General features: G+C 51.8%; 1 protein-coding gene across 3 annotated transcripts in view; it reads right to left on the bottom strand.

Moving 5' to 3' along the window:
* CHCHD6 (coiled-coil-helix-coiled-coil-helix domain containing 6) overlaps positions 1-24,153 on the bottom strand; it is a 251,132-nt gene that overhangs the window by 202,635 nt on the left and 24,344 nt on the right. For all 3 annotated transcript variants that reach the window (XM_058725768.1, XM_058725766.1, XM_058725767.1), the window contains exon 4: positions 21,686-21,830. In XM_058725768.1, the coding sequence (XP_058581751.1) occupies positions 21,686-21,830 (145 nt within the window). The remainder of the gene's footprint in view (positions 1-21,685; positions 21,831-24,153) is intronic.

Raw genomic sequence — 24,153 nt, 5'->3', positions numbered from 1 at the left:
AAAAAGAGCTACAGTGACTCAAATACAGATATATTACAGAATCCCTGAGGAGCTCAGTGAAACTACCAGATTTCAAGGAACGGTGTGAAAGACACTTCCTGATGCCATGCTGTGCAGCAGAGCCTCCGAGATGACCCTCCAGCCAATACTATCAGCCCAGAGCCCAAGACAGATGCCCGGGGACTTTCAGACACGGGCACTGGCCCTGGTCCTCAGACAGGCCAGCTAAGCTCATCCGAGCCCCAGGTCCCCTGTGCAGTGACAGGACCGAGCGAGACAGACTTGGAACCTGTTCTGTTCCCAGCTCTGATGAGCTATAATTGGGTACCTCCTTCCCTCCTGAAGACAGAGCTGCCGCACGCCAGCCAGGACAGACCCTGCGGAGAGCTGTAAGAAGCATTTTTACTCAGCTCTAGCTTCTTTTAACCCTCTCCCACCTCACATTCTCTCCTGGTGCCATTTATGTGCCGCGCGCCTTCTTTGGCTCTCCCTGGAACCAGAGCAGCTGGCTTGCTCTTCTCCAGGCTATCATTCTCCGTCTATTTGAGGAGCCCTGACTCTCTCTGCAGCCTCCCTTACCCCAGGATTTTAGAATGCGACCACTCATTACCTCGTTGGGAAGAAGCCAGACTCAGGAAGACTGACAGCAGCCTCGTCTACTGGTGTGCCATCAGGCTTCTTAACCTGGGGACCCTTTCAGGGGACAGCCTCCAGGGCCAAAAGGCTGAAGGCACCTACTCCAGGACTCCTAAATGCATCCTTACAGAAAAGGTGGAGGATGGACTCTGTGGGGGCTAAAACCAAAATTCATCTGGAGGTACGTGATCCCTAAGGAGAGAGACATCAGGGTTCCTAGCAGCAGTTACACAGGCAAAAATCAATCTCTCCTGAAAACCAATTAGGGGGAACGCGCAGGATTTTCACTTTGGCAGCTGAGCTACTCGAAGCAGCCTGCTTTGGAGATGAAATGTCAGAAAGATTGTTCCTGGACAGGCCAGCCTCCTTTGCCCTGCTCCCTCCTCTGCCAAATCCAGCACCTTAAAAGCAGCTCAGCGGAGAGGGGTGCCACTGGGTGTCCTGGGAGATTGGAACACTGCCCACAGGCTGAGTACCTGGCCTCAGAGCTGAAGGAAAGGCCATGCCGACCACAAGCCAGCTCACTGAGGCCCTTCTGTGTGTGAAGCGCTGCGCGAGGCACTTAGAGCTTGTTTACTTCCACTCTACCCTTGCAACAACCCTGTGAATTAGGTGTTAACTGTCCTCATTTTACAGATGGAGAAACCAGTGCCCAGAGGCACTTAGCCTAGGCCACGCAAGTTGTTTAAGTAACAAAAATGAGATTTTCTTTTTTTAATTTTTCCACTAGTCACTATCTCCCTCTTAGGGCACTTCAGACTCCAATTCAAACTGGAGCGGTATCTACTGTGACTACTTTATGGGTTAACATGGAACAGGTTGCTTTCTTTATCCACCTGTAAAGCCAGACCAGGCTCACAGGGCCTTCTATGCTGCTGTGAACTCTTTAAAGAAGCAGACAGACAATTCCAATAAGAACCCCCCCTCCCCCCGCCGCGCACGCGCGCGCACACACACACACACACACACACACACACACCCCAACTCCTCCTGGAATTTGTACACCACTTTCAAAGCAATACTTTCCCGATAAAGGCTCAAGACAGGCCATCCTGTCCTCCCCGCCCCCTTAGGGAAAGGAGCCCATATGAGCTCCTCCAGGTCGCTCCACTGCCAATCTCTCAGGTGGCACCCACTTCCAGTAGGGCTTGGCATGTGTGTGCCACAGCACCCACTGCCCACCGGCCCAGAGACGCCCGCTGGAGAGCTGCGGCCCATAGAGCAGAAAGGACAAAGCCTACAGGCCTTCTCTTGACCCACCACTGCAGAAAGACCGCCCACAAGGGTCTGGGGCAGTGTGCCTGTGTGCCAGAACAAAGCTGGGGGAGGAGGTGAGGGGGGAGGTAAAATGACCCGAAGGTGGAAAAGAGGAGCAGGAGCTCGCAGATCTGGGAGGAAAACGCCAAGGGCCGGGTAAGGCTGAGACAACTAAGCAAGCTCTCCTAGAAGCCGTTTCCACCCAGGCCCGGTCCAGCGTTCACGCAGGACTCCACCCTGGTGCCGGAGCTACGGAAGGCAGGCGTGCGGGCTGCAGCACGCTCACTAGAATATCATCAGGATGATTTGCACCCGGCCAGGACTCCCTGCCTGCCCCTCCTCCGCCACCTTCAGGAAGGCAAAAGGACAGCACGGTTCCTGCTGTCAGGACCTTGGCTTCTCAGCAAAAAACGAGCATGAAAGTCTGTCTAGATGCCAACTGGGGGTTCCTTAAACCCAACAAGCTATTTGCCAGGGGAAGTTCAAGTCACCACGAGGTTAGCTCATTTCTCTGTGTCCCTTCCCCTCCGGGCCTTGAAAAATCTCCTTGGCTGCCAAAACTGTGGCAGTCCATCCACCCACAGCAAAGTCAGAATCTGCTTGTTTTGCAAAAGGGAGCCAAGGAAAAGGCACATGAGGGTGCCACCAGCTCCCACGGAAGCGCTTGCAGGAGTCCTACTGTCTCCCCGCCCATCTGCCAGCCAGGGAGGAAGACCACAGACGTGCCTCTTACTTTGGCCTTGGCCTCGGTTATTTGGCAAGGAAAGGCAATAGGGCTTACCAGCTCTGGGAACAAAGGAACCTCTGGTTAAGGAGTGAATGCCCAGGCCCAGGGTGGCCCAGCAGAAAACCCCAACATTTCTCCTTCCTCATCTATTTCCAACTGTGCCTCCCCTACATTTTTCTGGACCCAAGCCAAGCCATCAGCAACCTTCTGGAAGAGGAGCAGAATACTGCGGGAGGAGAGGGGAGTCATCCCCCAGGCAGCCCCATCCAGGGATCTGCACCAGCCCCCAGGGCAGCCCCAACAAAAGGAAGCCTCAGGGGACCACAGAGGCAAAAACCTGGGTCTCCCAACAAAAGGTGAAGGGGACAGTGGGAGATCAAACCCAAAATAACGGGCCTTTCCAGCCTTCTGGGGAAGGGGCCTGCCCTCCCCGCCTGTGGAGGCCTGCTCTCAGCCCTGGGTCCTCCAGGCAGACGAGTGGCCCAGGACTGCCACCTAGTGGCCCCAACACGCAGGACAGGAAGGGATTCCAGGACAACCCAGCCTCAACTTCATTCACAAAGCACAGCGGGATTCTGGCTGTGGTAACAACCGGTATCATTCCTGCGGGACCTATGACAGGATCAACAGTAGGAAGGAGTCAGCTGGGCTCTTCTCAGAGCCTGGCCTCCTTCCCATCCCTTCTTAAACCCCAGAGCCGGCCCCCAGGGAATGCAGAAAATGAGAGGCAGGGACACAGCAGGAGGCTGACCCCTGCCCCCAAACATTAGGACTCTGAGCTCTGGCCTTTACCCTAAGAGCCTGGTCCAAAACCCGATGTGAACGGCTTAGAACAGAAAATCCTTTATGTGACCATCACATGAGTGAGTGTCACTGCACATCAGCAAGTGTCGCTGAGTGGGGCAGGCAAGGGGCTTTGAGGGGCGGGCCTGCTATACGGCTGGGAGTGATCTGGGGGCAACAGAGCTGGGCTGACATGTACTGGGTCCTGCTGCGTGCCAAGCCCCCGGTCTAAGCACTTTCCCTTCGTTATCTCAAGAAGCCTTCATGACAATCTGGCAAGCAGGCACAGCCATCATCCCCACTTCACAGAAGGGACAACAGAGAGTTAAATGACATTATCAAGGAGCACAGCTGGGAAGCAGGAATCGATCCCAGGTCACCCGGCTCCTCAATCCGTGCTATGCAACTGCCGCCAATCCAGCTGCCGGACACAACCAAAAACTGAGAAATTTTCACCCTAAATTCCTAAAAACCCAGGTCTGATCTGCCAGAGCCCAGAAGAGGAGCAAAATGCTACTGCTCTAGGGGAATGGAGGCAAGGATCAAGTTAGTGCAACACAGGCAAATTCTTCCTAAGGAGAAAAAGCAACTGTGTTCAAAGAAGCGCTATCAGAGGCCAGGAGGAAAACACCAGCCCCCAAGAGGCCCTGCAAGGCCAGACAAAAGATAAAACACACATTCCCTTCCTCCAGTCCTGGTGGTGACTCCACCAGGGAAAAACCAGAGGGCAAGAAAGATGAGAACGCCCTCCACTGCAATCTCATTCTCCCAGCCTTCGAGAGCCTTTGGAGGTCAAGAGGGTCGTGCTGGGGTCAGCACAGAGCACCAACCGCCCTCCGTCAGCTGCGTCTTCCCGCGAAGGAGGGCAAAGGCTGGACCTGTGACAGTGCCACAACGGAGTCCCTGGAGGAATTTCATAGATTCCTCATTAGCATGGGAGAGCTGCCTGCCCACCTGTTAGAAGAACTTTCCGTTTATGGTGACAGATGGGGCAGTGCTAATGGGCTGGCTTTACCTGGGATGTAGTGAAGTTCAGGCTCATTGCAAAGGGAATTAGCATTAAAGGTGGGTGGGTCTGCTCACTCAGGGGAGGGTTCGGGAAGAAGGTGGGGGAACTTACCCAGGGGCCTCACGTTCCAGAGGTGACTGTGCTCAAGCAGGGCCAGACACTCCAGGGAGCCTCGGGCACCAGCAGCCAGGCTGGTTTGGACTCAGCCTCAGTCTTCCACCTCCTCCTCTCAATCCAACTTCCAGAAGGGAGTCCCCAGCCCCGAAGGACTTCTCTCTGACTCCATCTGATCTGCTGGAAAACACCGTCCCTCTGTGAGGTCTGGCCAGGGCCCAACTGTGGACAGATGGCCATGGAAGAGCCACATGCCCTGCCACATTCAGCTTCCTGATGGATCGTCTTCAAAACAGCAGAGACACATGTCTAAGTTCTCAGCGGAAGCCCCTCAGGCCAGCTGCCTGGAAGGCCAGCTGACCACCAGGAAGGAAAAGGCAGCGACAACTCAACTCGGACGCAGTATCTTCCCTTGCTCCTCAGAAATACCTCCCTTGAGGGGCGCCTGGGTGGTGCAGTCAGTTAAGCGTCCGACTTCAGCCAGGTCACGATCTCGCGGTCCGTGAGTTCGAGCCCCGCGTCAGGCTCTGGGCTGATGGCTCGGAGCCTGGAGCCTGTTTCCGATTCTGTGTCTCCCTCTCTCTCTGCCCCTCCCCTGTTCATGCTCTGTCTCTCTCTGTCCCAAAAATAAATAAAAAACGTTGAAAAAAAAAAATTAAAAAAAAAAAAAAAAAGAAATACCTCCCTTGAGTTTCCAGGCAGAGCTGACAGCGCCGTACCTTCTCCACGGCCTTTCACTGCTACGCGTGGACAACTGAGCAGTTATCCCAAGTACAAGATATTTCATTAAGTGACTGAATGCAGCACGGGTTTGGGAAATAGACACTTTCTGTTCTGGACATTCTCAGTTGGAGGTACCTGAAGGCGTCGAGAGAGATGTCCAGCCAGCACCCGGAAATGCAAAGCCCTAAACAGACACCAGGCCAAAGGCAGACATGGAGGGAGTCTCAGAGGAAGAATAACAGTGGCAGACCTCCAAATGCCCCCCAATACCCATTCTTCCCTCCCTCCAGGTAGTAGCATTTCAGCAGGGCTCCCAGCTGGACTACATTTCCTAGGCAACTGGTAGCCAGGTGCGGCCATGTCCAGAAACAGCATCAAGGTCTTGCCCTTAAATGACTGAGTGAGTGTGCGCCCTCGTGGCCCCTTCACTTTCCCACGATCTGGGAACCACGAGAACTAGAGCAACCATCCTGAACCCACAGGTGCTAAGGCTGACAGAGCCCCCCCCCCCCCCCCCCCCCGCCAGCCCTGGACCACCCACGTACCTCTAGACTATCACAGGGAAGAGGAATATATGTATTTGGGAGCCTCTTTGTTACAGCAGCTCAGTCTCCGCCCTGACACTAGGACTACCTGCGACAGCACATTCATTTGGGAAGGGGTAGAGGCAGGGAGTCCAGAGAGGACTCATTCCCCTTGGCATCCCCAAGTCAGCAAAGGGCACCTCAGGCCAGAATTCCCAGAAATCATGCCCAGCACTTCCTTCTCCCTCTGCCCACATGCCCCAAACTGCCAATTCTTTCTCTGTGCAATTCTTGCCACCCACTTGGTCACTGTCCTTTGTCTGGGTCACCATGGCCTCTCACAGGACTCCTGGATAGCTTCCCATGGATCTCCTACCACTCTAGGCCACCCTGCAAAGAACACTTGTGAGAACCTTCCACAGGCTCCCTCCTGCCTCTGCCCCAAACTTCCTACCGTGCCTACCAGACCCTGTGCCATCCACCCCCACCTCCTTGTGCTCTTCTGCCCTCACTGAGCTCCCTCACCCCAAGACCCTTGGCCATGGACCTCCCTCTGACCACAGTGTCCTCCTCCCTGTTCTTATTTTAATTCCTCTCATCCTTCTAGACCTTGGCTCAAACGTCTGTTCCTCAGAGAAGCCTTTGCAGACCTCCATGTAAATCAGGTCCCTACTGTTTCTCTCTCTCCACACACCTTGTTCTTTAAAGGCATCACACTTCTCTCCGTTTGTAATTTAATGAGTATTTCCTTGTTTTTCATGTCTTTCTCTCCAACTGGACTACAGGCTCCAGCAGGGCTCAGACCCTGTCACATCTGTGTACCCAAGCCAGTACTGGTAACAGTGCCCTTTGGTGAACGTGTGTTGAACAGATGGACAGAGCATGCAAAAAGGGAGGCACAAAGGTAAACAGAGGTCAGAGTTTAAAGGCAGGGAGACTCTTTAGTGTGGGACAAACGTGAACAAAGGCATCAGATTTCTTGGAAAAAGACATAGTAATTTCTGAGAATGAACTATTAAGGAAAGTGAAGACCAAACTGTAATGAGGTAGAGAAGTGAGATGACGATTTTACTGATTTCAAAACAAGATGCTAAAGGAAAAGGAGAGCAAGGTGGCACCCAGGGTAGTTGCTGGAGGAGGGGGGCTGGTTTCAGATTGGGAGGAGCAGAGCAGGAGCAGGAAGGAACCAGAGTAAGCTCCATGGGGACAAGAGGGCCAGACCCAGGCTGCAGCAGGTAAGGCCCCTTGTAAGAGGACAGGGAAGAGAGGTTGGCAAGGCAGGGACAGGGAAAGCTGAACTGGGCTGCGCACGTGAGTATGGACAGAGCCCAGGACAGGTGAGGTGCAGAATGCCATGGTAGCCACCCGGAAAAGGCAAAAGGGATTAAGCCAGCAGCAGTGATGAACCTCAGGTCATCATGTGACTTCCTGGGGCGGCCCTCAGGAGCCCAGGCCCAGGCTTAGAGAAGCAGGAGGACAGGTGTACCCGCGACTGGAGTCTGGCAAAGAGGGCGTGGAGAACAGACCCAAGGACGAAGGGAAGGAAGGGCTAGCTGCGACCAGCTGTGAGTACCAGTCTTGCAGGGCAGGGAGACGTCTGGGCTGGAAGATGGGGATGAAGACAAGGGTCGGGAAAAGCCAAGAATGGGTGCGGGGGAAAGAGAGAGGGGAGAGTTAAGAAACAGCTGTGTGACGCAGGACAGGCCAAGAGAACAACAGCCGTCGTAGAAGGAAGAGTGAGACACATGATCCAGAAGCTGACGCAAGGAATGCTTTTCAGCCCTAGGCCATGAGGAAACGTTGAGGTCTGATTTTCACTGTGGACCTCTACAGCGCAGACATTTTCCTAGACGCCAAAACACGATCTCCTCTAAACCCCACACCAAGCCTATGAGTTGCCACGTTGTTACGTCCACTTTACAGCCGGGGAAAGTCAAGTGTACAAAGCTATCCCACGTGGGAAGCAGTCCAGACACCACCATGACATGCCGGCCCCAGCCACCCCTGGCCACATCGAGACCCGGTCTTCTGAGTGAGTCATTCTTCTCCTGGACTTCAGATGCCAATCAGGAAAATCTAGGGCATCACTAGCAGCCCTTGAGAAAAAATAAGGAGAGGAGATAAAGGGAAAAAATGACTCTAAGTGCTTAGAGCAAGCATCTCAGAGGAGAAGTCGGTAGCCCCGATGGCCCCGTGCAGCCATAAGAGGCTTCCCCTTGAACTAGGACCAGAGGGGGAAACTCAGACCAAATAAGCCGGCCTGCAGTGAAGCCTCCCCCACTACCACCTTCCACCCCCCGCACCACCAAGGCCGCTCCCATCAGTGCCGGAAGAGCCCTGCTCAAGCAGCAGTAGATTAAATAAGAAATCCTGAGGCGGCAAAGCCCACTCCTCTGGAGCAAAGATTAAGGAAGCACTGCAGAGAATCAAGAAGGGGAAAAGGGAAAAAAAAAAAAAAAAAGAAGAAGAAAGCAAACCTGCCACATACCCAGCCGCCGAGAGTTAACAGTCTTACTCATTTCTCATCAAAAACCTCTTCGGAAGAGGTTAAGCACACAATAGGCTATCGAAGGCGCCAGCCCGGGCAGCTGCTTGAAATTCCACACGTGTGCCGTGGCGATGTATTTCTATTAATGTCCAGTGTGTGTCGGCGTGAAGATAAGGTGCCGACATCGTGTCCGACCAGTCAACTAGAGAATGGGCCCCGTGTTCAACATTGTCTGACACTTGGGAGCCCCAAGAACAGAGAGGCTCTGCGGCTGATCCTGCCCTGCTTGCTCTAGCACACCTCCTGCGGCAGCCGACAGGGTGCAGGTGCAGAGGCAGGAGAGGGGACCGGCGAGGTGGGGAAGAGCGCTGGGGCGATGGGGAGCACTGGAGACAGGAATCCACGGAGGGCCATGTGTGTTGGGAAGGGCGTGAGTAGACAGAGCCAGCAGGAGTAACAGGGGAATGGGTGCTGAGGGGGGCAGCCCTGCCTGCACCGTGCGAGCCTGCTGGGGGCAGGGTGGCAAAGAGCGCAAGCAGTCCCCTCTTTTGGAAGAGCAGTCAGCCCAGGGGCACCGGAGCCGCGCAGCTTGGCACACGTGGAACAAAGGTGTTACACACAGAGCCGCTCTGCTCGGCACTCCCCCTCAGCTGCTCCCCGACCACCCCGGCCCTAGCAGAGAGCAGGGCACGAGAATGCCCCAGAGAAAGCCTGTGGGAACTCGGGAAGGCCGGAGGAGGTGCTGCTGAGAACGTGGGTGCGTGTGAGCAAGCGAGCTCCTCCCCTCGGCCACACAAGAGCCTAAGGCACGTGAAAACACTCCAGTCTGGGCACCAGCGAGAACACCAACCAGGAGAGCACGGGCACCAAAAGCTCGAGCCAAACTTGGAGGCCTGGAGAGAAGGCCCAGCGGGAATTTGAAGGGCTGCTTTAGAATAAAGGCACGCGGGTAGGGAGGGGTGCTACGGGAGCCTCAGATAAATGACGTCCACTCCAGTGAGGGACAGCAGGAAAGCCAGCACCCGGCAACAGTCATCATGCCTGCCCTCGGGAGCATCCCTTCTCCACCATGGAGTCAGTCCCCACCGCTACCCTTTATGCTCAGATTGGCCACCTGCTGGATTCTCTGCTCCTGCACTTGGGGGAACTGGTGGCCACCTGCTGAATTCTCTGCTCCTGCTCTTGGGGGAGCTGGGCATGATGCAAAGACAGGAACGCACAGACTGCCTTCCACCTGCCAGCCAGCGTGCCGACTTCTTTCCTTACATCGTGACACTGAAGCACCCTCACGGCTCTGGGTGCTTGCCATTTGACATGCAAGGAAACTGAGGCTCATGGAGGTTATGGAAGGTGTCCAAGACCACAGAGAGGGTACTTGGCGTATCTGTGTCCAGGTCTAACCAGTCCAGAAGTAGGGCTCCTTCTACATTGCCACACTACAGAAGGTGCCACTAGCCACCTGACCAGCATTCAGCCCCTTCTTGAAAAACAAACCAGATTTCTGGGGGCGGTCAGGTGCCCAGCTAAAATTACTACCTCGGCTTCTCTTTTAGCCAGACGTGGCCCTGTGACACAGTTGTGCTGGTGACAGTCCTCAGAGAGGGGTCCCTCCTATAGAAAATTAAACTTCACGAGGACAAGGCTTTGGGGCCTTCCCTCTCCCTGCCTGGAGAACTAATGTGATGTCTGGAGACACGGTAGCCATCCTGAGGCCATGAGGAGAGCTGCAGTGAGAATGGTAGATCAAAAGGAAAGGAGGTCAATGGCTCTCTCCTGAGGCACTGAGCTGCGGCACCTGCCTGGGCCATCTGCCCCCAGACTTCTTAGTCACGAAATAAACACACACACGCACCCCCACTGCTGACGCCACTGCCACCTGGGCTTCTGTTGCGGCCCAAACTGCTCCTGACTGACATACGTGTTGCTCCATCCAAGAGCACACATCTTACAGCCCAGACGCTTGAGACGGGGACCTCGCTCAGCCACTGAGTGGACACTGAGGTAAGGGGGAAATGTCTGAGACTTTTCCGCGGTCCCACTTGTTGACGTGTGTCAGCCAAACAACCCCTTTGCAATTCTTCACCTTGCCAGTGGCCAGCAGTGGTGTCTACCCGAGGATGCAAACGCAATCTGCTTAATTGACAAAGCTAAAACCTTTTTTCGGAGAAAGGAAAAGGCAGAATGGTAGCTCCTCAAAGACTCTGTGCATAAACCACATAAAGAGACCTAAAATAAACCATGACCCTCCCCTCTCCACAGCCCTGCTGGCGTCCTAGAGGCATGCACAGAAGTGGGCAGGCGCCAGCCCGATTTCACTCGAGCAAGACAGAAAAGGAAACCACGCTACTGCCAAGATCAGTTAGGGCTGTAGGGCCAGCCCTGCTCGGTCCACAGGCGGGAGCGAGTGGCGGGGGGGGCGGCACTGCTTCGAGAAGAGGAGGAGTGGAGTGGGTACAAGGCAGGCACCTGCGCCCTCTCAGAGGCCGGCACTGCCAGCACAGACTACCCAACTCCAGCCCGCGTCCTCGACTCAGGATTCCCTGCAACTTCAGGCTTGCCCACGGTGCCCAAGACCTGCTCAAAACACCAAAGCCCTGAACTCTCAGCCAGGTCCCAGGCTTCTCACAAGACACAAAGCAGGAGGGCAGCAAGGTACCACCTGCCGCTGCGATGCCTGTCAGGTGGCTCACGTCACTCCCCCCGCCCACCCACTGCTGGGTTTTTCCAAGGAAGTCTAGGGCCCAGATCCCCTGGGACCCATCGGGCACACAGAGGCCAAGGAGCCTGGCTGAGGTCGACAGCAGAATCCCTCAAGAGGCTTAAGAGAAAAAGCTTCTTTCACAATCCTCTCCAGATCCCAGCCCCAGCTGTCAGCCTCTTTAGCTCATCCCTGGTGCTAAGAGACATTTTCGTAGACATGCGATCTGCTAATTAGAAGCAATGACACCAGGAATGGAACTGCAATCAGCCATTTGCCTAACAAAGTTAGCAGCTAATGAGGATTTCCAGCTTCTGTCAGCACACAGCAGAGGTCACCTGAGCCACGCACCAGAGCCAGGAAGGGAAAACTGAAGGCATCTGCAGATCCGTGACGCGGTGAAGGGGAGGAAGCTGCACAAAATCCTCATCAGTCCGGGGTGCAAAACCCACTTGGAATCCCAACTTCTGAAATAAGAGGACTGAATGCCCCTCCCTCACTACCCCAAAGGGCTGGGATCTCCCTTCCCGCAGGAGGGCCATTCTGGAACAGATTCTGAAATCCCTGCGTTCTAATCTGAGGAGTCCACAGAGCAATAGCTTTCTTTAAAGAGAAGGAGTCCACGCATCTCCCACTTTCTATTAGGACTCAAACAGCTGGAGACTGCTAGTCATCGTCTCCTTGCTCAGCTGGCATCACCCTGGTAACCATGTCCAGACAACCCCCCTGGTCCCTTTGGCCCCCTCAACCCCACCTCGTCACACATGCCCTCACCCTGGCCTTCCTCCTTCTCACTGCCAGGATAACCACCACCTTCCCAGTGGTTAAAAATGTGACCAACGGCTGAGGGAAAAACAGGGCTCTTCCACCCCCAAGGACACCACCGCAATGCACCTAATGAGGTGGACAGTAAACAAGAGCCTCACAGACGTCTCAGTGGCAATGCCAGGAGCTCAACCCTCAGGTCCCCTGGGCTCACTGGGGGACCAGTGACCCAAGAAGCAACTAGACCGTAGTAGCCCTCCCAGGCACAAGCCAGCTAGTGGGTCTACGTGCCTTGAGAAGGTTTCTTCCTGTTCCTGCCACCTGCCTCAGATATCACACGGGTGGCTGCTGCAAGGAACTAAGAGTCAAGCTCTCGTACACAGTCCATGTCATCGCCGGGAGTCTGACATCACTCATGCCCTGAAGCTGTCACTGCCTGCTCTGGCAACAGTTTCTTATCACCTGTCCCCCAAAATACCAACCCCAGCTCACCTGACCCTTGCCGGGGCACAGTACCAGCAGAGAGCCAACTCGCTTTCCTAGCTATCCTCAGCAAAAGAGCTCCTGCTGTCCTTTGAGGCCAGGAAGTCTGATAAAGGCATCCATGTAGGCAGCGAGCTGCATGGGGGACGGGAGCTATTAGTCACCTGCCGCACATTTCAACTAGCACAGCCCTGCCCTCGAGTACCGTGGGGAGCCACGGCACCAGTGGGAACACTGCCCATCACTCAGGGGCCCAAACGGCAAGAGGAGCACAACCTCCGTGGGGTACCCGGCTCCCAACATTAGTCCAGGAGCCGGCTCTGGGCCTACCCCCCCCAGCATCAGGTGGAGGCTGTTAAAAATACAGATTCCAGGGCCACAGAAACAAAGAGTCTGATCCGGTTGTGTCTGGCCTGTGTATTTTTGCCAACTTCCCAGGTGATCCTGAGACACAGCCAGGTGGACAAAAAGTAGTGATGCTGAGCCAGAGGGCCCGCGTTCCATACCACGCAGGTGGGAAGCCCCAGGCAGCTGCCCATCACCAGGGTGTTTCCGTGAGCCCCCCACCTCCACACTACTCCAGCCTGTCTCTCCAGAAGCCTGCATGACTGGTTTGTTCTAGGAATCAGTTCACATCAACCCCATGTCATAAGCCCACGGATGGAAACGGAGAAGAAAAGAAGGCTGAAGTGCCCCAACAATGCACAACCCTGTCTGCCCCACTTCTATCTCTGGAAGGAAACAGCACAGACGAGTGAAGGGACCCCAGGGATGGGCTCATCTGGGCACAGCTCTGTCCACTTCGCTAGTCTAGAGCAACATTCTACTTCCTGGAGCTCCTGGGTGCCGGGCATCTTCCATCAGTGGCTCCGCCAGTCGATCCACACCAACCACCCACGAGCACCGCGATCCGGTCCTGATGCACTGGGGGCCAGCCCTGAACTTACGCACCAGGCTCGTAGTCCCCAACTGGTTTTTATACCCTCCCCCCTCCCCCCCCTCCAGTTTGTAGAAAATACATGAGAAATAAACCAAAGTTCCTTTTTTTGGTGTGTAACCAGCTAAAAATATGGTTGAACCGGTTTCCATACAAGCCTATCTGTAGTCTTCCTGTCTCTAAAAATCATCCTACCATATGGCCACAAGGCCAGGTAGTTTTCAATTGGCCCTTAATGAGGAAAGCAGGAACCCAAGAAGCCTCAGCTGCCCTTCCAATTATTCTAATTCTCTAGCATTCTGAATACACCCATTCTTGCTCTTTGAGTGAATGTGGCTGCAAATGGGGCATGGTGGTGGTCGGCTCCGTGAACGTCCTTCGTGCCTTGTGGATGGCCCGCCTGCCCAGTGAAAGGACTACATATAGCAGTAGCCATACGGGCCGGATATCGAGAGAGGAGGCAAAAATCAGTCATGCTACTGTGCCCTTTTCATTTTCCTTGGGGTGTGAAGTGTGCTTCAAAGTGATGACAACTGGGGGCGCCCGGGGGGGCTCGGTCAGTGAAGCATCTGACTCTTTATTTCAGCTCAGGTCATGACCTCACAGTCACAAGACGGAGCCTGCTCAGGATTCTCTCTCTCTCTTTCTCCCTCTCTGCCCCTCCCCAGCTCACGCTCTTTGTCGCTCGCTCTCTCTCAAAAATAAATAAAATTTTAAAAAATTAAAAAATAAAATGATGACAACCAAAGGGAAGAGTGAAATAAAGGTGGCATGAGTTATGAGCCTCTTCCTCCTTATGTATACTGTTTGAAAGTCCTGGGGACAGGGCAGGGAAAGTGACTGAAATACCCTCCATGGACCCCCGAGGCACAGGCGCACAGGGCCAGCAGAAGATGGAGAGAAGCCCATGGTGCTCCAGGCCCTACACCAAGCACCGCCCAGCAGCCACCAGCCACTGGAGAAGGTGCAAGGAAGCACCCTGGGGTGAGATAAGCGGGGCCTCTCAAAAGTCTGATGGGAAAACAGGACAGCACAGACAAACCCTGTGCTACCCAGATCCCAAGCCCTCCTAAACAGGTTTGGGTCCTACCCTCACAGAGTCTGAAGCCAAGCAACAACAGAGCCCACGCCCTGCTTAAATACAGACTAAATTTACCCAGCATCCCACGCTAATGGCCGGTCAAAAGAAGAAGAGTGGCCAGTTCTGGGCATAAAGCCTATTTTCCTCAGCCTCTACTGTTCTTCTCTGCATGATGTCCAGCATCAATAAAAAATTACAAGGCACATAAAATTACAAGGCACATGTAGGAAAATGGGACCCATTATCAAGAGAGGAAATAATCAACTGAACCAAACCCAGAGATAACCCAGATGTCAGAATTACCAGAAACTTTAGACAATTATGATAAATGCATTTAGAGGATCCACAGGAAACGGTGGACAACGTGTAGATGATGGGGAATTTCAATAGAGAAATGGAAACTCTAAAAAAATGCCAATGTAAAAAGAATCAGAAGTTAAAGTAAAAGTGCATGAGTCTTCCCAAAGAGCCCACCGCACCGTCTCCAGAAAAGTCCTCATTTCACCAATCGGAAGACTGAAACTATCAGGTACCGCCGTGTTGTGAAACTTTTCACAGGAACAGTAACCAGTGAGGAACCAGGATCAGCATCAGCACCACTGCCCCCCAGCTGCCCGCGGCATCTGATGACTCAGACAGACTCAAAAAATTACAATCTTTGGAGCTGCACTGTCGAGCCCAGGGGTCAGCAAACTACAGCTCACCAGACAAATCCAACCGATCACCTCTTTTGGCATGGCCTCTGAGCTAAGAATGTTTTGTGGTTTTTGGTTTTTTCACATTTTTTAGAGCCGTAAAAACAACAATGACAAAAGAATATGTGACAGAGGCCATATGTGGCCTGCAAAAATCTAAAATATTTACTCTTTGGCTCTTTACAGAGAAAGTGTGTCAATCCCTGATCTAATCTAGAAAAAAACAGACCGCAAGATTTAGGGAAGCAAAGAAAGGGGCTGTGGATGACATGCCCATTTTTTTTTTTCTCTTCAGATGATGGCTTTTACCAACCATCTAGGTGCTGACAAACAGATCTCCATGGGAATTCAGGATCTCTATCCGTAGCTCAAATTGGAGGAAGTGTTAGGACAAGGCCACCGGAGTCCCGAGCCACAAAGTTCTAAAACAAACAGCCATGCCAAGTCGCTGCCCCCAGGCGTCAGGCCTCCTTAGCTGCATTATCAGCTAGAGTGCGGCCTGACCCCGGGCCTGAGTCACCAGCCCACCCTCGGCCTTTGTCCACACAAGTTAAACCAAAAGTCTGTAAGTCTCTGGTTAGGAGTCACGTAAACTAGTCGACTCCAAGAGATCGTGACACTGAAAGGCTGCTAGGTTTTGTGAGCATCTGTTTTATTGTTTGAAAAGGAGAGACCTGTGAGCTGCTATCCGGGTACCTGCTTCCACCTATTTGCAGGGGGCACTGCCCCGCACCCCTCATCCACTTGAGCTTTGCCATTCCCTAACCATCCTTGTGCCTCTAAAATTCGCTGAGCACTACTGAGGAGACCAAAATGATCTTGCCACAGCCCCTATCCTCAAGGAGCTTGTAAGCTGAGGAATAAGACTGACGAAGATGTAGGAGGGGGAACTAGGAAGAAGGGGTGTAGCTATAATGAAACCAAAATAAATGGTCCACCTCACTCAGGAGTTCAGAAACCTGCAACTCAAAAACTTCCAAATCTGACATTTTCCTCAAATCCTGGCTACAGATTTCAGAGACCTACGTGGCAGCTTCTTAGAGAGTCTGAACAATAAAAAGATCAAACCCCCCCCACCCACTGCTGCCGCAAACTGGAAAGCCGAGCAGGACAGCCATTCTTGGGCAAGTCCTCAGGTGAGGGGCCACATCTACGCAGAGAAGCACTCACAGCTTCTGTCCAGAAGAAGAAGGATTTGGTCCCAACTTCTTCATCCGCTATTTCAGGCCTTTCCCCATATCCACCGTCCAGTGGAAGAAAAATTCTCTCCTTGTGCATCTCTTTTGAGGAGTAAGAAAACCCTCTCTGGAAGGTCACCATCAGACTTGCAGAATTGCATCCCAGACGCACACCTGCCTGCCACACCCTACTCGCAGTGGCCAGGCGGCGTGTCCCCACCCACCCCCGGCTTCCACTCTAGCTGCGCCCTTCATGAGCAACACTTTTTCTCAGCCTTCCCCACCAGGAGAGCCTCTCCTGAGTCTTCAAGAACCAGCCCATGGGTGACCTCCCCACAGAAGACTTTCTTGACCCGCCAGGAAGAGGCCGTTGTCACTGCCTCTTTCCTCCTCTAGTGTCCCCGTCCCTTTGGTCGGACACCATAACGCTGTCCAGTCACTTCCGAGAATACTTACATCCCCTAATGAACAGAGCTTCTCAAGATCAGAAGCTGTTTCTCATTTATTTCCATTTATCAAGAAATGAACCCAGGGCCTAACATAATAGGAACACAGAGAATATAGATAGAAAATAATGAAAGAATCACTCACCAAAAGAGAAATGAAATGAAATGAAAGTTTTTGCTTCCTGTTAGGTATACTGCAAGCCCATACCTAATAATGTGTCAGGAATCCAACAGGCAAGGTCATAAATCTCATTCTCCCCTACAGTAGAGCTCTGCCCATCAGGAGACTCAGCCCAAGAAACTACTCTGTTCTGATTTCTCTCTAGAACATTTGGGACTCCAAACATCCTCCCCCAATTCAAAGGAAAGCATACATCACTAACAGGGGCTCCGATGACCCCCCAGGGCCTTCACCCCAATGATATCTGGGACCCTACCAGTCTTCAAGTGACAGAAAACATGTACAAATATATTCCAAAACAGCCCCCTACTGCTCAGTAGGAAATGGGAACACTTCTGTCATCAGAAGTAGGTTATAAAAATTATTATCTTTCCTCATCATTAGTTTTATGAACTTTTCCTAATAATGAGCTGAATTATTCCCTCATGCAGAAGATTAAAAAATCAATATTGTAAAAGTCAGAGGCAAAAGAGAGGGCAGGAGAGCACATTAAATGTCAAACTGAACTCAGCACACTCAAAAGAAAGTCCTCCAGACAAGGCTACAGGTTCAAGGGTGCAGGGCTTGAGGACACTAGGCAGAGAGAGAAGGCACCAAGGAGAAAGAAGTAGGAGGCCAGCTCATATAGCCGGAGACCATATCACACCCGCCTCCAGGTCCAACCTGGCCCCGAGGCTGGGAGGATGTGCTGTGATCCAAACACTAGAACCTTAAGTGCTCTGACCACCAGGCTCCTTCAATCCGCACATGTGGAAGACTTGGATGAGGAAAAGAAAATTCTCTATGCTTCTGTTCAGGTTCTTCTTTCTCCTTTTATTTAAATATTCTAAAGCACAAGCCCAGTTTTGAAATTATCTCCACTCGAGGAGCCTGGGTGACTCAGTCAGTTAAGTGTCCGACTCTTGATTTCAGCTCAGGTCATGATCTCGCGGTTTGTGAGCTCGAGCCCCACATCAGGCTCCACGGTGCCAGTGTGGAGCTTGCTTGGGATTCTCTCTCTCTCTGCCTCTCTCTCTCTGTCCCTCCCCCTACCCCACTCACACACGTGCTCGCTCTCTCTCTCTTTCTCAGAATAAATAAACTTTAAAAAAAAAAAAAAAGGAATTATCTGGGGCGACTGGGTGGCTGTCAGTTAAGTGTCTGACTTCGGCTCAGGTCATGATCTCACCGTCCGTGAGTTTGAGCCCCGCGTCGGGCTCTTTGCTGACAGCACAGAGCCTGGAGCCTGTTTCAGATTCTGTGTCTCCCTCTCTCTCTGACCCTCCCCCGTTCATGCTCTGTCTCTGTCTCAAAAATAAATAAGTGTTTAAAAAAAAAATTTTTTTAAGGAATTATCTCCACTAAAAGTCCCTGCCAACCACAACAACCCAAATGGAAGTGATGGCTGTGGCATCGCTCAGCATCAAGGTGAGTGCCTCACGCCCCTGCTGACATACAAAACAGGGCCCGGTCCTAACTTCCTTTCTCCTCTGTTCGCATTGAGCACTGACTGGTTGAAGCCTTCAAAACCACATTCATGTGTCCCCTTGCATCTGCTACAGCACCAATCAACGGAAACCAACTCCAGCTAACTCAAGCAAAGGAGAGCTGACCGCAGGTAATCGGCAGGTGATTCGATCCTAAAGAAGGCAGGAGAGCCAGACAGAAACGAGTGGGCGTCGTGGAGGTACGGGAGACAGCAAGACAGCCTCGCTAGATGAAGGTCTTCACAAGCAACCCTCGGCTACGGTGAGCAATCCTACCCCGACCTCCGCACTCACTCAAAACAAAAAGGCCTCAGAAAAAGGGTTCGACTGGCTGCCCTTGGGCCCTGGCTATCCCAAGGCCAGGGGAGAAAGGAGATCTAGCTTCCATCAAGGAAGCTGGGCACTGGAATTGCAATCCCACTGAGATAACACACAACAGGAGACGGGTAAATCCCAAAAGAAAACAGGGCACTAACTGCATGGACAGATGGATGCTGGACAGCCAAAAAATGGAACACCCACAAAAGTAGTGAACCAACATTTTCAAAACGAAGGAAGTCACTTGCTTCGCTCTTCCTTAAGAACTCAGGTTCAGAAGAGCATTATCCATCCAGAAACTGGGGGGCGTAGAATGCATCTTATTTGAAAGTTTTCCTTTATTAAAAAAGAAAACCCACACACCTGTGGTGAAGGTCATTTAAACCTCTTCCCGCTTGTAAAGGTTCTCCTCCAAGGACAGTCTCAAGGAGGCGGGGACCCAGTCTTCTCCTTTACAGGAGAAAGAAGGGAAGTTGTGAATTCCCTTTCATCATAATTAACACATTCCAGGTGAGAATGAAGAGACACCACATGTGTAGGCTGCAATTTTCCATGCTAGGTGACTATCCCACGTGGCCAACTTGGTTTGCTCATGCCATATTGATTAACCCTTCATCTCCAGAACGAGGGTCCTTTCAACTTGGCTGTCAGCACCCTGCCGAGGGGTGACAACCTGCCTGCCCCTCAGAGACTCACTGCAAGATTCTCTAAAACCATGTCCTCACAAGTCAGATCACGTCATCGTCATCCTGATGAACCCCAGGGACTCCTCCGTGGTTTCAGAGCGATGGCGAGCTATTCTGTGGGTCAAGTTTGCGAGGTGGCTTCACGCCTCACTCACCTCTCTCATTGTGTCCCATCACCTCCTCCACACCCACCTGTCTCCCCCCAGATGCTCCCTCAGCCTGGGGGCCCCATATCGCTCAAGGCTGAGTCAAAGTCATGTCTGCTACCAGCAGGTGCACCCCTGCCTTTGCATTCCCAAGCACATCAACCTTACCTCCATTTCACGCTTACTGTCACCAAGTTGCCCTTTTTCTAAGTTTTTGGTTTAAATCTGTCTTCCCCACTAGACTGAAAATTTCCTAAGAGCAAGGACCCTACATTGTTCATATTTCCCAGAGGGCCTAGCTCAACCAGAATTCCTTCTGTACCTGCTGCAGCTTTCCATGTCTCTGCAGAGGCCTTCCTCCCCACCACAACCCAGGGCAGTCCCGCGTGGTCTCATTGCATCCCCAACTTCCTTCTGTGGAGTCCACGGTACATCAGGCAACCCACCTGAGACAGGTGCTCGCCTCACAGCCCATGGCCTCTAAGGCAGACGATATTAGATGCTGCTACAGCCACTCCTCCGTCCCCTCTCCCCACCCTCCTTGCTGTGATTTCATGATTTAGAATAAGAACTAAATATTTAATCTTTATCTACTGTTACTGGCACAGAGCTCCTAAAACCCTTGGAATTTCCGAAGTGATGAGAGAGAGAAAGGTGTCTTTTTTTACATTAACGAGAGGACTTTTACATTGGACCTAAGGATGAGGACTGCTTATCAGTGGAGCCAACCAAATGACCAGAGGGTTGGAACTTTCAGCCGTACCCCTGAGCCCCTGGGAGGGGAGGGGAGCCGGAGGTTGAGTTCCATCACCAATGGCCAACAATTTACTCAATCACACCTAGGTAATGAAGCCTCCCCCCAGTTTCACCCCGAAACAACCGGGTTTAAAGCGCTTCTAGATTGGTGAGCATGCAGTGGTTCTGGGGAAGTGGTGCACTGGCACAGGACACGGAAGGAAGGTCAACATCCTCTCCCTAAACACCTGGTCCTATGGACCTCTCTCATATGGCTGTTCCTGAGCTAAATCCTTCTATAATCCTTTTAGGAAGTTAAATGTTTCCCTGAGTTCCGTGAGCCACTCTAGCAAATCGGTCAAACAAGGGGGTCATGGGAACCTCTAATTAACAACCAGTCAGCCAGAGGCACAGGTGGTAACCTGGACTTTGACTGGTGTCTGAAGTGGGGGAAGGGGGCAGTCTTGTGCACTGAGCCCTTACCCTCTGGAGCCTGAGGACGGAGTTTAACTGTAGGACACCCAGCTGGTGTCAGAGAATTTCTTGGACATGCGGGGGTTTTCCCACATGGAAACGGAACTGGAAGAATTATTACCGTCAGCCCTGATTCTATCTGGATACCCACCCACTGCCCCATGTGACTAGAAAGGAGCCCTCGCTTCAATCAGTGGAGCCCCCCGTTCCTCTGCAGAGGACTGGGTTAGCCATGGGCGCCTGATGCAATTCAGGCCAATGTGATGTCACAGGCTTTCTGCTGGGGGCTTCCAGGAAAGTCTTCTCTTCTTCTGAGGGTGGCCCCATCTGCAGAAGACCTGGTAGGGAGCAGGGCAGCTATCTTTGAACTGTGGTGTCTGGCCGGAGAGTGCACTGGCACACTGAGGCCAGCAGAGTGGAAGGAGGGCGGGGCTCCATGATGATGCCAGTGAGCCCCTGAATTAGTCAACCCTGGGACATTTTGAGACTTTTGGCATTGTGAAATAAAGCCTTCACTCACGGCAGTAAGAATCCTAACAGTCTCCAATCACTTAAATGTATTAATAACAGTAATGGCAATAATGGGGCGCTCTTATAATCTGCCAGGCACATGCTAAATCCTGGACAGTTATCATCTTCCCTAATCCCTTGGGCAATCCTGTGTGTGTGCAAACGTCACAATCCTCCACCAAGGCTCACAGACACTGGAGGACGGGCCCAAGCTAGTAAGAAAGGAGCTGGGATTCGTACCCAGGCTGCCTACCTTGAAAACTGTGTTCTCCGTCTCATTATCGCATGCCTCGAAGCCCCTAGTCCTCTCCCTTCATACTCTCCTGGCACACATACCCATTACGACTATGAAGTTTCAGAGTGGGACCAGACTGCTGAGCGATCCAGCCCCCACCATATAAACCTGAGCATCCCCGAGACTGAAAATACAGGCCAGAGGCAGCAAAGCAAGTCAGTGGCAGAGCCAGGGCTAGAAGAACTCAAGCCCCTGATCCCCAAAAAGATACCCTTTCTACCGAGATGAAGCCAGGCCCCAGGGCCTCATACAGATCAGGCTTCAGGACCTAACCTCCGCCTCCCAGAGCCGCCAGAGCACAAAAGGCCAGCTCAGAAGACGTGCACTCACCAACTGGGTTGACTTCCGCTTGTCCTGGTCAACGCTGCCCTCCCCCCGCTGCGTGGACGCACTCCTGTGCTTGGTGGCTGCCTCTCGTTCCCTCGTCACCACCTGGAACAACTCGTCCTGGACCTTGGCCTGCTCCTGTTTATACCTGTGCCGGAAGAGAGATGCAGATGGCGTGACCGGCAGAAGGTAGAAAAGAAAAGGTCTGCGTCCTCACACAGCTGGCAGGGGCCAGGGGATCTCTGAGGCCAGCGGGAGAGGATCAGGAATCTGTGACGGTCCCCAAGGCAAGGGGATGCAGTGATACTTTCTCAGCCAGGACAGATTAGGAAAAGAAGGAGACATGACCTCCAGGTGAGGAATCAGCCAGCCACGTGCCAAACCAGAGAATCTCAGGGCACGGGTTCAGATCCCTGGCTAGCCACTCCTACACAGTGGGCAGGCGGGGTGGGAAGCCCCACTTTCTTCTGCTTCCACTTGAAAGCTTGAACAGTTTAGATGACAGCAGTCTTTTGTTTGGAACATTGAACTCTCCCGTCCTGAATGTAATCCTACCCTTTGACCTATTTCTGGGCATTCTGCCTAGTAAAATAATCCTAAAGACAGAAAAAAGTTATTAGCACCAAGATGCTCTTACAAGAATTATTTACTATAGCGTAGAAAAATGCAAACAACTTAAGTGTCCAGTATCAAGATCAAGTTAAAGAATATATGGTACAATGGTATACTATATCATCATTAGACCAATATACACTTAGATTTGTCAATAGGCTGAATCTAAAAAGTGAGAAACAATAAACAATACTTTTAGAAATAAAATTGTTGGGGCACCTAGGTGGCTCAGCAGATTAGGCGTCCAACTCTTGATTTCGGCTCAGGTCAGGATCTCACGGTTCCTGGGATCAAGCCCCACATTGGGTTCTGTGCCGATAGCAAGGAGCCTGCTGGGGAAATTCTCTCTCCCTCTTTCTCTGCCCCTCCCCTGGCACGTGTACATACATGCTCTTCTCTTTCTCTCTCTCTCTCTCTCTCTCTCTCTCAAAAATAAATGCATAAACTTAAAAAAATCAAAATGTTTACAAAGCAGGTGTAACAAATGGAAAACAATTATAAAGCTATGTAAAAAAACAACATATAAAATTATATATAACTTTATTTAAAAAAACTATAAAAATATATATAACTTGAAAAAATAATCCTAAACTAGGGGAAAGAAGACATTTGAAAGAAACACTTCAAAACATTAAGAGGGGTTATTCTGAGATGATGAATCTATGGGTGATTTTTTCCATTTTATATACTTCCCGAATCTTTCATTAGCATGTGTTAGGTGAACATTTTTTAAATATTTAAAAGTACAAAAAATAAACAAAAAGGTTCAGGTTAGTTATTCTTGGAGAGGCCTCTTAGGATCATAGAGGGGAAATTCTTAGAATGTGGGTTTCAATCCATGACTATGGAACAGACCCAGCTCAGGTGACCTCACTGAGATCGAGCCACCCGACTATGGCTGACACTGGGCCCCCCAAGCTACCTCGCTGGGTCCTCTGCTACAAAGGCCAATGTCCTAAAGGGTGTAGAGGAAGTCAATCAATAACAACCAGTTAACGTTCACTGAGAACTCCCAGGTGTTGGGCTTCAGCGCTTTATTAACATATTTAATCCTGACAATACCCAAAGAGATCCTCCAGTTATGGCCTTTGCCAAGGCCTAGAGAAATGCAGTGATCTTCCCAGGTCACTAGTGCAGCACACAATCAGGATGCAGACCTGCACTCTGAGGGCTTCTGTGCCTTAGCCACTATTATAGCCTCAGGGGAGGGCACGAAGGGCCCGGTTCAGAGGTGTAACCAGCTCTCTGTGGTTGTGGCCTATGTGGATAGAAAGTCACCAACAGCCTGGAGCGGTCCATCTAGGCAACTAGTAAGAATTGTGTGGGCTCTTTTTCTTTCTTCTTCTTACCTCTAAAAATATGCCAGCATGCATACACAGGCACAGAGGGTCCACCCACTCAGCTACTTAGTCCTAGTTCCCCCCCACCCCCACCCCTCCACCCCGACTATACTTCAAGTTGTCATGGTGGGGTACTGGGAAAAGTTTTCAATTAGCACCTCAGATAAACCTCATTGGCTACAATACTGCCACTGTGCAAAGCTAATCCTAACTTTTTATTTTTATTTATATATATATATATATATATATATATTTTTTTTTTTTTTTTTTTTTTTGAGAGAGAGAGAGAAAACATGAGCAGGGGAGGGGCAGAGAGAGGGAAGGACAGAGGATCTGAAGCAGGCTCTGTGGTAAGAGCAGAGAGCCCAATGTGCGACTCAAACCCACAAACCATGAGATCATGACCCGAGCTGAAGTTGGACGCTCGCCAACTGAGCCAACCAGGCACGCCGCTAGTCCTAGCTTTTTAAAGTGTATTTTTAAGAACGTCAGCAATCAACACTCCCAGGCTACCTTTGG

Source organism: Neofelis nebulosa, chromosome 4 (assembly GCF_028018385.1).
Source record: "Neofelis nebulosa isolate mNeoNeb1 chromosome 4, mNeoNeb1.pri, whole genome shotgun sequence".
Taxonomy (NCBI): domain Eukaryota; kingdom Metazoa; phylum Chordata; class Mammalia; order Carnivora; family Felidae; genus Neofelis; species Neofelis nebulosa.
The sequence above is the reverse complement of the archived record's forward strand: the minus strand, read 5'-3'. Positions and strand labels throughout refer to the sequence as shown.